The sequence below is a fragment of the Chlorocebus sabaeus genome, chromosome 25, assembly GCF_047675955.1.
Source record: "Chlorocebus sabaeus isolate Y175 chromosome 25, mChlSab1.0.hap1, whole genome shotgun sequence".
Lineage (NCBI taxonomy): Eukaryota > Metazoa > Chordata > Mammalia > Primates > Cercopithecidae > Chlorocebus > Chlorocebus sabaeus.
In genome coordinates, this window is record NC_132928.1 from 59,822,691 (window position 1) to 59,836,014 (window position 13,324).

The 13,324-nt window shown below is 36.3% G+C and overlaps 2 protein-coding genes across 8 annotated transcripts in view; one reads left to right on the forward strand and one right to left on the reverse strand.

The window, feature by feature from the left end:
- Positions 1-13,324, forward strand: part of SCYL3 (SCY1 like pseudokinase 3) — a 71,253-nt gene that overhangs the window by 51,962 nt on the left and 5,967 nt on the right. Inside the window, exon 15 of one of the 2 annotated variants that reach the window (XM_007989564.3) lies at positions 5,903-6,149. The exons of the other annotated variant lie outside the window; for it this stretch is intronic. The gene's annotated coding sequence lies outside the window, so the exon portion shown is untranslated. Of the gene's footprint in view, positions 1-5,902; positions 6,150-13,324 lie in introns of those variants that run through there. 2 annotated transcript variants of the gene reach the window in all.
- FIRRM (FIGNL1 interacting regulator of recombination and mitosis) overlaps positions 1-13,324 on the reverse strand; it is a 58,536-nt gene that overhangs the window by 9,919 nt on the left and 35,293 nt on the right. For all 6 annotated transcript variants that reach the window (XR_005236159.2, XM_007989557.3, XM_007989558.3 and 3 more), the window contains 5 exons: positions 12,691-12,773; positions 12,283-12,334; positions 10,528-10,617; positions 5,900-6,085; positions 539-661 (listed from right to left, as the gene is read on the reverse strand). Coding sequence is in view for 5 of the 6 variants with exons in the window: in XM_007989557.3 (XP_007987748.2) it covers positions 539-661; positions 5,900-6,085; positions 10,528-10,617; positions 12,283-12,334; positions 12,691-12,773 (534 nt within the window). In the remaining variant the exon portion in view is untranslated. The remainder of the gene's footprint in view (positions 1-538; positions 662-5,899; positions 6,086-10,527; positions 10,618-12,282; positions 12,335-12,690; positions 12,774-13,324) is intronic.

Here is a 13,324-nt window from a genome sequence, read left to right on the forward strand (position 1 = left end):
GAAAACAAACAGCCTATTTATATTTTTAAACTAAGAAACAGGTGTACAACCATGGTGTGGGAGGCATATCATTAGTTTTAGATCATCACTTGGCTTCTTGGCTTTGCTGGGAAAGAGAAATAGAAATTAGCCACATCTATTCACTAGCCCTTTCCACCTTTAAGTCAGCTCACTCTCCATTGCCCAAAAGATTTATTAAAGGTCCTAGAATCACAGAAATGGGATACATTAACCCAAAACAGAACAGAAACAATAGGGGAAGAGATAAGGGGCGGGGGGGGGAAGAGGGTATAACCAGTTAGAAAAGTAAGTAGGTGGACTGCCATCACATCACATATTCTAATTTTACTAATATAATGCTATCACACTCTGAAAATGAAAGCGGCCTGAGACAGTACAGATACTTTAAGTTCTTATAAAGGTCTACCAAACACCCAAAAGAATTAGTTTTTACTCTACACTGGAAAATTTCAGTACTATCCTCTTTTTTTGATATTTTCTGTTTTTTGATAAAGAAAGGATCAGTTGTTTTCCTTACCTGTTTAATGTTTAAAAAAGCCCAAAGCTGACTCACAACTTCCATAATTGCAGTTTGTTTTCCTGTATCCAAAGCTTCACCAGCAGAATTACATATTGTAAGCAGAGCAGACAGTACTGTGTTCTAAAGGGCAGAAACAAGAAAGGACTTGAGTTTAAATACCAGTCTAAAGCACCACCAAGAGCCCACTTACCTAGAGGTTATAAAAGTTACTTTTAACTCTTCATAAAAGTCCATGTAGAATAATATTTCTAAGAGCCAAAGCCATCTTTTCACCTATTTACTTAACATAAGTATATATTACATTTGCTTTGTTTTTCTAAATAAACTTTTTTTTTTGAGACGGCATCTTGCTCTGTCACCAGGCTGGAGTGCGGTGGTGCAATCTCGGCTCACTGCAACCTCCAACTCCCACGTTCAAGCAATTCTCCTGCCTCAATCTCCCGAGAAGCTGGGACTACAAGCACACACCACCACACCCAGCTAATTTTTGTATTTTTAGTAGAGACTTGCTTTTCATCATGTTGGCCAGGATGGTCTCGATCTCCTGACCTTGTGATCCGCCTACCTTGGCCTCCCAAAGTGCTAGGATTACAGGCGTGAGCCACCGCACCCAGCCATAAACTTCCTTTTAGGGTGAAATGTTGGTAACCCAAGGTTACCAAATGAAAGCAGAAATGTACTTTAATAAATAGCTTTGATACAAGTGGTCAGTATAATCAAGCTACTTTATAATACACATCAACAAAAAGTTATTTTTCCACATTACGCACCCAGCAATCTTTATGGTTTACTAGATTTTTATTTTTCCTGTTGTCTGAAAATTTTAAATGCCTCAGCAACACTGCATTTAATAAGCAAAGACAGTACTTAAGAAGTACTAGTATTTGAAACTAAAGGCAATCTTTTCTGGATTAACTCTTACCTATGTATGAAAATACTCCATTCTCTCTCTGACTAGCCAGGAATGAGGTTTTTTGAGGTGTGGTGGGGGTACAGGGAAGGTCTTATGAGAATGTAATAATCAGTAACAATGAATGCCTTTATTATACTTAGACAACCACACTTAATTTTATGAAATTACCATACAACTTCTTAAGATTTACCTATTTCCTTTTACAAATGAACATGTTCTAGATGCAGAAATCCTCAAAACAATACTAGCAAACCAAATTCAACAGCACATCAAAAACTTAATTCACCATGATCAAGTACACTCCATTCCTGGGATGCAAGATTGGTTCAACATATGTAAATCAATAAGTGTGATTCACCACATAAGCAGAATTAAAGACAAAAACCATATTGATTATCTCAACAGACATGGAAAAGCTGTTGGTAAAATCCAACATCCCTTCATAATAAAGGCCGTCAAGACACTAGGCATCAAAAGAACATACATCAAAATAATAAGAGCCATCTATGACAAACTCACAGCCAACATTATACTGAACAGGCAAAAACTGGAGGCATTCCTCTTCAGAAATGGAACAAGATAAGGATGCCCACTCTTAACCACTCCTATTCAACATAGTATTGAAAGTTCAAGCCAGAGCAATAAGGCAAGAGAAAAAAATAAAAGCAGCATACAAATAGGAAAAGAAGTCAAACTGTTTCAGGATACAAAATCAATGTACAAAAATCAATACCATTTCTATACACCAATAACATTCAAGCTGAGTGGCAAATCAAGAAGACAAAGCTGGGTGTGGTGGCTCACGCCTGTAATCCCAGCACTTTGGGAGGCCGAGGCGGGCGGATCACGAGGTCAGGAGATCAAGACCATCCTGGCTAACATGGTGAGACCCCGTCTCTACTAAAAATACAAAAAATTAGCCGGGTGTGTTGGTGGGTGCCTGTAGTCCCAGCTACTTGGGAGGCTGAGGCAGGAGACTGGCGTGAACCCGGGAGGCGGAGCTTGCAGTGAGCTGAGATAGCGCCACTGCACTCCAGCCTGGGTGACAGAGACTCCGTCTGAATAACAACAACAACAACAAAAAAACACAATCCTGTTTACAGTAGACACATGCACACCCCTAGGAATACATTTAACCAAGGAGGTGAAAGATCTCTTCAAGGAAACTATAAAATTGCTAAAAGAAATCATAGATGACACAAACAAATGGAAGAACAGTCCGTGCTCATGGATTGGAAGAGTCAATATCATTAAAATGGCCATACTACCCAAAGCAATCTACAGATTCAATGCTTTTCCTACCAAACTACTGACACCATTTTTCACAGTATTAGAAGAAACTATTCTAAAATTCATATGGAATCAAAAAAGAGCCTGAATAGCCAAAGTAATGATAAGCAAAATGAAGAAGGCCAGAGGCATCTGAAACTATAAGACTACAGTAACCAAAACAGCATGATACTGGTATAGAAACAGAAATAGACCAATGAACACAATAGAGAACCTGCAAATAAAGCCACATACCTACAACCACGTGATCACTGAAAAAGTCAACAAAAACAAGTAATGGGGAAAGGACTCCTATTCAATAAATGGTGCTGGGCCAGCTAGCTAGCCTATATGCAGAAGAATGAAACTGGATAGCTACCTTTCAGCATATAAAAAAATTAACTGAAGATGGATTAAAGATTTAAATGTAAGACCTCAAACTATAAGAATCCTAGAAAAAAACCTAGGAAACACCATTCTAGACCTCAGCCTTGAGAAAGACACCAGTAGCAATTATAATAAAAGCAAAAATTGACAAGCAGGACCTAATTAAAGAGCTTCTGCAGAGCAAAAGAAACTATCAACAAAGTAAACAGACAACCAATAAAATGGGAGAAAATACTTGCAAACTATGCATGTGACAAAGGTCTACTATCCAGAATCTATAAGGAACTTAAAACAACTGAACAAGTAAAAAACGACCCCATTAGAAAATGGGCAAAAGACATGAACAGACGTTTCTCAAAACAAGACATACAAGAGGCCAACGAACATATAAAAAAACTATCAGGGAAATGCAAATCAAAATCACAATGAGATACTATCTCACACCAGTCACAATGGCCATTTAAAAAGTCAAACAACAGACATTGGTGAGGCTACAGAGAAAGTAAATGCTTATATACTGTTGGTAGGAATGTATATTATTTCAGCCACTGTGAAAAGCAGTTTGGCAATTTCTCAAAGCACTCAGAAGTACCATTCTACCCCGCAATCTCATTACTGGGTACATATCCAAAAGAAAACAAATTGTTCTACCAAAAAGACACATGTACTCACGTGTTCATTGTAGCACTACTCACAACAGCAGACACTGAATCAACCTAGATGTCCATCAACAGATTAAAGAAAATGTAGTACATATATACCATGGAATAGTATACAATCATAAAAAAGAATGAAATCATGTCCTCTGCAGCAACATAGAGCAGCTAGACACCATTATCCTAAGCAAATTAATACAGGAATGGAAAACCAAATACCACATGTTCTCACTTATAAGTAAGAGCTAAACACTGGGCACTCATGGACATAAAGATGGCAACAATAAACACTGGGACTACTAGTAGGGGGAGGGAGGAGAGAGGATAAGTACTGATAAACTGTTGGGTACTATGCTGAATACCTGGGTGATGAAATCATTGATACCCCAAACCTCAGCATCACACAATAAAACCAGGTAACAAACCTGCACAAGTATCCCCTAAATCTAAAATAAAAGTTGAGGCTGGGTATGGTGGCTCACTCCTGTAATCCCAGCACTTTGGGAGACTGAGGTGGACAGATCACCTGAGGTTAGGAGTTCGAGACCAGCCTCGTCAACATGGCTAAACCCTGTCTCCACTAAAAATACAAAAATTAGCCAGGCATGGTGGTGGGTGCCTGTAATCCCAGCTACTTGGGAGGCTAAGGCAGGATAATCGCTTAAGCCCAGGAGGCAGAGGTTGTGGTGAGCCGAGATCATGCCACTGCACTCCAGCCTGGGCAACAGAGCAAGACTCCATCTCAAAAAATAAAATAAAAAATAAAAGTTGAAAAAAATTTTTAAAAGACATATGTTGAACAACCTGCTGGACTAAAATGCTGTGGTCATACTTCAAAAGTTTACTTATAGTGCTTTTACTTTACCTAATATAAAACAAAACATCTTTTGTCCTTATTATAGAAATTGGTACACATTAAATGCAAAACTCAGACACATTTAACCTGTTAACAAGGTATTTAACAGTTTTTCTAAAATAAAGTCACATAAAAACATTTCCTTTGGATAAGCCTGGGCACTGTGGCTCACACCTGTAATCCCGGCACTTTAGGAGGCCAAGGCGGGTGGATCACCTGACATCAGGAGTTCGTAACCAACCTGGCCAACATGGCGAAACTCTGTCTCTACTAAAAATACAAAAATGTAGCTGGGCCTGGTGGTGGGAGCCAATCCCTGCTACTCAGGAGGCTGAGGCAGGAGAATTGCTTAAATCTGGGAGGCGGAGATTGCAGTGAGCCAAGATTACGCCATTGCACTTCAGCGTGGGCCATGAGAACAAAACCTCGTCCCCCCACAAAAAATTATAATAATTATGATCAAGTGTCATTACATATAACAGTATCAGAACACTTGTACTCAGCATGGAGACATATGCCCTCAGAAAACCCTGAACTCCTAAGTTGGAATTGCAAATAGACCTCTGTCCCTTTGAATGCCCTATCCTTATCCTTGCTTTTCTCTACTTAATGTAAATTGGCATTTCTTATTTTACTGTCCACTGCTAAGCTCAAATGTGAGTCTATGAGAGTAGAAATTTTTGGTTCCCGATGTACCCCCAATGCCTAGAACAAAGTGGCACATAAAAGTACTCCAAATATATTTGTTGAATGAATGAATGAGCGTATGAACACTAAACTAGAAAATTCAATTTCATGTACTATATCCAGTCAACTATTTAAAAGCTCGCATTTCCTACTTCTTCTAGTGGATGAGTCTCTTTTTATTATTCCATTATTTTATGAGGGAACATTCTATGTAAAAGGTACATAAAGGTTCAGAGTAAGTTCGCATAAAATGGGGGTTGTATTTTGTCGAATGGAAGAATTACATCTGCCTAATCCAGAGATGCATCAGCAAAAATACACAAGTGAAGTGTTCCATAGTGTGTTTGATCATGTCTCAACATGTCTTAAGCAACATAGGAAACAACCCCCCAATATAATACATCAATTAAAATAACAGTATGTTTCTCAGATTCTTTTACGATGTAGAAATCTGAAAATCTTACTAGGTTCTAACAGAAACAGAGTACAGAGCCTGTGTGCTTGTTATTAACAACCTATCCCAGTTACCTAAAACAATGCTCAATAAATAGCTGCTGAATGAATAAAATTAATCAAAATTATTATCTTACCAGAGATTCTAGTTCTCCCAAAGTACGACTGCTGCTCAGCCATTTCCTGCATTCTGCTGTGCCTACCGTGGAGACCTCATGGACAGTTTGTTTCCTAAGCTCAGCAGGTAACGCCTGGAAGGAAATATGCTGCCAGAGAGGCAGATTTTCTGCTTCTTTTGGGGAAAATTTATGGATAAACTCCAGCTGAAATAAATTGTTAAAGAAAGAAGAGTATTATGAGACAAGTCAGAGGAATGGATACACAAAAGCTAAGTATTTTTTTCCACATTTAATATTTCAAGAAAGCTTTTTAATAGTACCGTAATATCTATGTTCCAGACCAAGGTAACATAAATGAACATACCTTATTATTATTGTTGTCGACACTGCACTGGTTTCCAAAACAAAAACACGGCTTAAGTGGAGCACGATATAAATGCACTAAGCCATTAAATAATGTATTTCATTATTAGTTATGTCAGGTATCTTATCATGCTCCTACTTACCAATAAGTCTTATTTTTCTGTATACTCCTCACCTTGTAGTTAAGTCAAAAGTAACATTCCAAATATACAAACTGGATTTAGTCAACCTTCATAGCTTACTATTATCTCACTTGATTCATAGCAGAGAACTTAAAGAAGCAAAGATTCAGCTTTAAACTGAGTTAGCTGGTTCTGCCCTACTTTAGACAACACACTAAATCAGTTTCACAAAGGTAAGCCACAAATCAAAAAGAATGTGGTTGGCAAATCCATTCCACCACTGAAATAACAATTCAAAGTGCTTACTAGGTTAACAGAAAAGTACTGTTTTGTTAAAATGCAGATGTTACAGACTAGATACAAATGGAAAACAAGAGTTCTAAGAAACAGTTTAAATGCTGAATCAGTTTTTGGTGGAAAAATGGTAAAACCAATGGTGCATTTAATGATTAAAATAAGTATAATCCAACTAGGAAGTATATTAGTGTATTTTCTAAGAAGTAGAATAATTCAATTTAAAATATTCAAAATCTACTTGATGAAAACTTTTCCTACACCAATAACTAAAAACCCACCAAAAAAAATTAAATCTGACAGAGAAACTTTTCTCTGTCATATATAGTATATAGTCATATACTATATTTGTATTTCAATTTTACTTCTTTTGTGGAAAATATTTACCTGTCAATACAAGCTAGAAATTATGTGGCTATATGCTGTGACAGAGGCTACAGCCAGAAAAACAGATCCCTTGATGAGCGAGTGTCTATTATAAAAAGCAGCTTTATTCATAAAAGCAAACTACATCAGGAAAGCCAAGAGAACTGTGCCAACTGGTAAACATCAGTTCAAGTATCACCTTTCTTTAAAATAAAGTCCAGTAAGTGAGTGAACTACTTCCCTTTCCAAAATAGAAACTAAAAATATAATGTCCTGGATGACATAAAAGGGTAGGTACTGCCAAAATTTGTTACAGAAAGAGTTCAAGATTCTATTCTGAGGTTGAAAACCCTGGTTTCAACACAATTCTAAAGACTTAAAACTGCTATGACAAAATAGTTCATAGAAGACTAAAGTATAAGGGAATAATACACAGAGAATTATGATTTCCCTTCTTAAAATTGGAAAGAGAAAAAATACACTTTTGGGTTTAAAATGTAAATGCAGTAATTTTTACTTTACATTAAAAAGACAGTACAAACTATCAGTGTGCTTAGATAAGGCATATTAAATACTTTTCCCTCAAGCAGGTAACCTCCTTGTATTTTTGCTTTTCTTGATAAAATGGAATACTATTAATAGTTACATACTAAAAGAAATAATGTGATATTCAATAATTACCCCTCATATTAAAACAGTAAATGCATTCTAACATCTATTTCTATCGGCATTTTCTTCCAAATTAGCATCATAGACACTTTTGTTTTTTAAAGTATATTATCACCATACTGGGATTAACTATTTTCATTTATGTTAAGGCTACATCACTAGTAAAAAAAATTTGGGTTCTTATTTTACTATTTAAAAAGACAACATCTTGTATGCAAATAGCTGAATAATTATTTCAAGTTTCATTGCTCGCTTCTCCTTTTTTCTCTAATATGCTTTATTGCCTTTGCTTCTCTAGTCCCACCACCTTCCACATTCATCCTGTAACACGTACCTCAAATGCCATCAACTCCAACTCCTATGTCTACCTGTTCCCATGCTGCACCTCTTCAGAAATGACTGTCTCAGCTACGAACACCCAACAACATTTGATTTGTGCCTCAGTTTTGGCATTCATCACAAACCACTCTTTAATATGAGTATCTTTATAAATTTATAGTTTATACTAGATTTTATGTTCCTTGAGATATCATGAGATAGTGCAGTGGTTTCCAAGCTGTAAAGAGAGTCCTGCTATGTTGTCCAGGCTGGACTTGAACTTTGGGCTAAATAAAACGATCCTCCGATCCTCCTGCCTCAACATCCCAGATCAGCTGTTAGCTGTGAATTTGTGGAAGTTATTTAATTTCCTTGAGCTACTGTTTCTTCATCTGTCAAATGGACACAATATTATCTATCCCACAAGGCTACTGTAAGGATTAAATGAATTAAGTGCCTGGCCTGGTACAGTCTCAAAAATATTATTTCCTGTCCTCCTTCCTTTAAGAGAAAGGATAATGTCTTAAGGGGTTAAAAAAAAAAAAAAAAAAAAAAGAGCCAAACAGGAGAGGAGACCTAACATTTGTTAAATGGTCTTTTCATGCCATATGTATATTCTCTATCTTATCAAGTTTCTTAACTGCCATATGAGTATTAGTATCTATCTCAATTTTATAATTAACTCTCCTAAAGACTCTCAGAATAGGTATTCAGATTCAGGTTTCTTAAGTTTTATCACAATAACTTGTACATAAAGAAAATCTGCATTTGATAACTGAAGATACAAATTAAAAGTAACCGTTCATTTACCTATAATTTATATATCTGATAGCCTCATTTGGAAAAATTTAGAAAATTGAGAGTAAGAGATCTCCAGGCATAGACTATAATTTATCTAATTTAGAAAACTGCTTCTAGACCTCATAGCTAATTCATTCTGAGTTATATTATTTTAAAAGCTAAAATTTTCACAACCACTTTGGGAAAATAATTTTATTCCTGTTGTATAAATAAGAAAATTGAGGTTAAAAGGAAAGTGACGGCTGAGCTCAATGGCTCACACCTCTAATCCCAGCACTTTGGGACGCCAAGGCAGGAGGATCATTTGAGTTCAAGTTTGAGACCAGCCTGGGCAACATAACCCTGTGTCTAAAAAAAAAGGAAAGTGATTTTCTTAAAGTCTTATGACATGTGACCCTTTCCCTCCCAGTCCCACTTCTTCTAAGAGATCTGGAGTAGAAAATTCTTTTGGAAGCAAGCAAGCTTCCCATGCTCTTAGAGGGCTAATAGGTGGGGCTACCTTTAAGAAAAAGAAGGCCAAGAGGTAGTTGTAGTACCTCTGGTTCCTGACCAACCACTCTAGGGCAGGAACAGACTTGGACTTGGGGCAAAAACCCTAGTCAGAAATAACTCCTAGCATTTACTGAGCAACCTCTTAAACCTAGCACTATGCTGTTTTCCATGTATTAGTTCCAAGTCTTTACAAACTTTTTCAAAACAGTTAAACATATCTTCTGTTTTGCAGACAAGGAAAATGAAGTTCAGAAAGGATGACTTGCCCAAGGTCACGGTATGCCAGGATTCACAGCAAGGACCACAGGACCTTAAATTCTAATCCCCTTCACTAATCTAGTGGTTCCCAAGCTTGGATCCAAGTCTGACTCACATAAGAACTTAATGATAGTACCAACAAAAACCGATTATTGAGCCTTACTTCATACCCATGCCTCCATACCCACCCATCCACAGATTAGAGTCCAGGAACTTATATTTTTAAAAGAGCTCATACAAGAGTTCCGATGTGACCAGTCTGAGGGACTGCACTAGGCCATACAGGTTTATGTAAGTAAAGACCATTAAGAACAAAAATAATATTCTAGCTTTTCAAAATAAAAAGGGCAGGGGATATAGAACCATTTCATTTCATGTATCTCAAATATATATGAAAAATAAGGGGAAAGATCTATTTCAGGAAGATGGAATTAGAATAATTATTATAACTTGAAGCAAGGACATCAAAATCTATACCCAGCTGAAAGCAATAAACAAAGCAATCAGCATGTCAAAAATTTACACTTAGATCACACCAATATTTAAATTTAAAATAAATGGAGGCAAGGCTAGGCAGAGTGGCTCACACCTACAATCTCAGAACTTTGGAAGGCAGAGATGGATCACTTGAGCCCAGGAGTTTGAGACCAGCCTAGGTAACATAGTGAGACCCAGTCTCTACAAATAATTTTTTTAAAAATTAGCCAGGCGTAGTGGTGTGTGCCTGTAGTCCCAGCTACTCAGGAGGCTGAGGTGGGAGGATTGCTTGAGCCCAGGACATTGAAGCTGCAGTGAGCTATGGTTGAGCCACCGTACAACCAGCCTGGGTGACAGAGCGAGACCCTGTCTCAAAAAAATAATAAAATAAAATTTTTAAAAAGGAAAAAAAAAGACTATCAAAGGAGTCTGAATCCAACTCTGAGCAGGTTCATAGACAGTGACAAAAATGATATCCTTCCTTGCCTGATGGGGTGGGGCCATGAAGAAAAAGAGACGCTTCAACAGTATTGATAGGTTGATGAGTTGATAACATTCTCCAGGGCATGATTTTATCTGGAAAAAGACATGAGAAAGAGAGGAGAGATTGACTAATTTAGAATCAGAATTTTTATAAGAAGAGAACATGCCAAAATATTAATAGCAGCTCTTTCTAGGGGAAAAGATTGTAGTAATATTGACTTTTAATTTGGGGATTTTCTTTTTTATCTTCAGTGAATCTAAATTTAGAATGAGATTGAAATTTTGACATTATATTTAAAAATAACACTGTAATTTCTATTTCTAATTATCATTTTGATAACTTGGTATGTCAGTCCAAAGACAATTCATGGAACTTTTTAAGATCTAACTACAATAATAGAGAGGTAGATAAAACTCTACAAGACAGAAGCTCATTAAAAGACATTATAGGGGCTGAGTGTGGTGGTTCGCAACTGTAATCCCAGCACTTTGGGAGGCCAAGGTGGGAGGACTGCTTGAGCCCAGGAGTTTGAGACTAGCCTGGACAACACAGCAAGAACCCCATATCCACAGAAAGTTTTAAAATTGAGCTGGGTATAGTGGTGCATGCCTGTAGTCCCAGCTACTCAGGAGGGTGAGGGAGGAGGACCATTTGCACCCAGAAGTTTGAGGCTGTAGTGAACTATGATTGCACACCACTGCATTCTAGCCTGGGTGACAGAATGAGACCCTGTCTCTAAGAAAAAAACCACCACTAACAAAAAAATGTTATAAACTCAATTTTATCAATTCCTATCACAATATACTATCATTCCATTCTGGAATCAATTTCTATCATAATGAACTAGAAGAAATCCATTCCTACACCATAATGCACTGAGAAGCTTTTATTTAAAGGAAACCTGAGACATAAAACACATAACATAAAAATCACCCTTTATCTGCTTTGTGAAAGATATGTTAAGGATTTAGTAAAGTGGGTAAGTGATAATCTAGACCATGAGCCATGGAGACATAGATGTCAGCTGTTCATGATATTACACACCTCACTGTCTGATCTACAAAATCCTTTAAAGGTAAACCAAGAAATGTAAGATACAATAAGACTATTAGAAAGCAAAAGATGTATGGCCTACATAAGATCTTAAAGGCCAGGGACAAAAATACATAACAAATAGGTCATAATCATCTTATATGGAATACATAAAACACTTCAGAATTTAAAAGCAAAAAATGTTAATGTTAAAAAGATGAAATCATTATTAAATCATTTTCTCTGTGTACCCATTCATAAAACATGACTTCTTTTGCCAAAAGCATCTATCACTGTCAAATTCAAGTTCCTCTCAAATCATCTTGACTTAAAAAAATAAAATACAACAAAATCAAGGGTCAGCTTGTCTAAGGCATATTAGAGAGACAGAGGAGAGAGACCTCTTGGCCATCAATCATAAATCACTCTTATTTTCTACTTTGTATTCAATTTTAAATGTAATCTCAACCTAGTCTTTCCTTCCCAGAATAATTACTGAAATTACATAAAATCCTGAGAATATGAGAAAACATCCCCAGTTTCACACTAACAGTTTTTCAGTACATCCTTCTTAAAAGCATCAGCATTAATACAGGACAAAGACTGTCAAAACAATCTTGTTACTATGATATTTCTCCCGCTGATATTCACATTCTTAAAGATTATCATATCCCCAAAGGAACTGCATAGAGAGTGGGTATTCTAGGCCTTGTAATTCTACGCACCAGATGAGCCACTATGGTGACATGGTGTGCACAGAGTTCAGCAGTCCCATATCTGCAATATAAAGAGAAGGCAACTGGGTTTATACAATTACTCAGAAACACAAGGAGATGAACTTGCATAAAGCACTAAATATTCTGATGAGGACATTAAAAACTGCCATTACTTCCATGACCAAATAGTATCACAATATACAAAATTCCCTAAATAGTACTCATCTATTGGCTTGAACCAAAGAAAGAAGAGAACTTGTTTCCTAATTTAATGCTGTAATATGAAATCAAAGCATTTTGGGAATTATTATTAAAGGATTATTGAAACATAGTTTTTCTATAAACTTACAATTATAAAATTATTTACTGTCAGTCACTACTAATAACCAATCCAAAGAAAAAGCAAATATGTTGTACCGAGCAAGGAAGCACCATGCATCCATAGCTAACAAAGAGGTGATCATATTAGCACTAAGTACAGCATTCAGCAGAGCAGCATCCTAATCAAAAACAGAAAAATTTATTTAAATACTAAAATTCACAATAATAGTATTATATTTCTCAAAATAAAACAAGAAAGCACTATCAGAATCCAAAGAACAGATCCTCAATGGGAAAGTTCTACTTTCTAGTATCTAAAAGGACACTGCCATTCCCTCAATATTTATTGAGCACCTACTATACATTAAGTACCGTGCTGTGCTATGGAGAGTTCAACATGGTTTTAAATGTGGTAACTCAATCATGAGGATCCACAAAGATTCTCTAAGTAGCCTGAAATATTCAAAACAACATATATAACATATATGCTTATACTCTTCTTTCTGCTTTTATTCACATACAATATTTAATAGGTTCTAGATATTATGTAATATCTGAAATGCTACTGATCCTTAAATTTCAGATATTACAAGTATCAAATTCCTAGAATTTCTTAACCTCTTTTCGAATCAAATTCTATTTTTTGAAAATCTACATTATATCTGAGATCTAAAAGAGCCCTGGTACTACAAGCTATTAATTTTTCTTTTGAAACTTACTTAAGTACCAC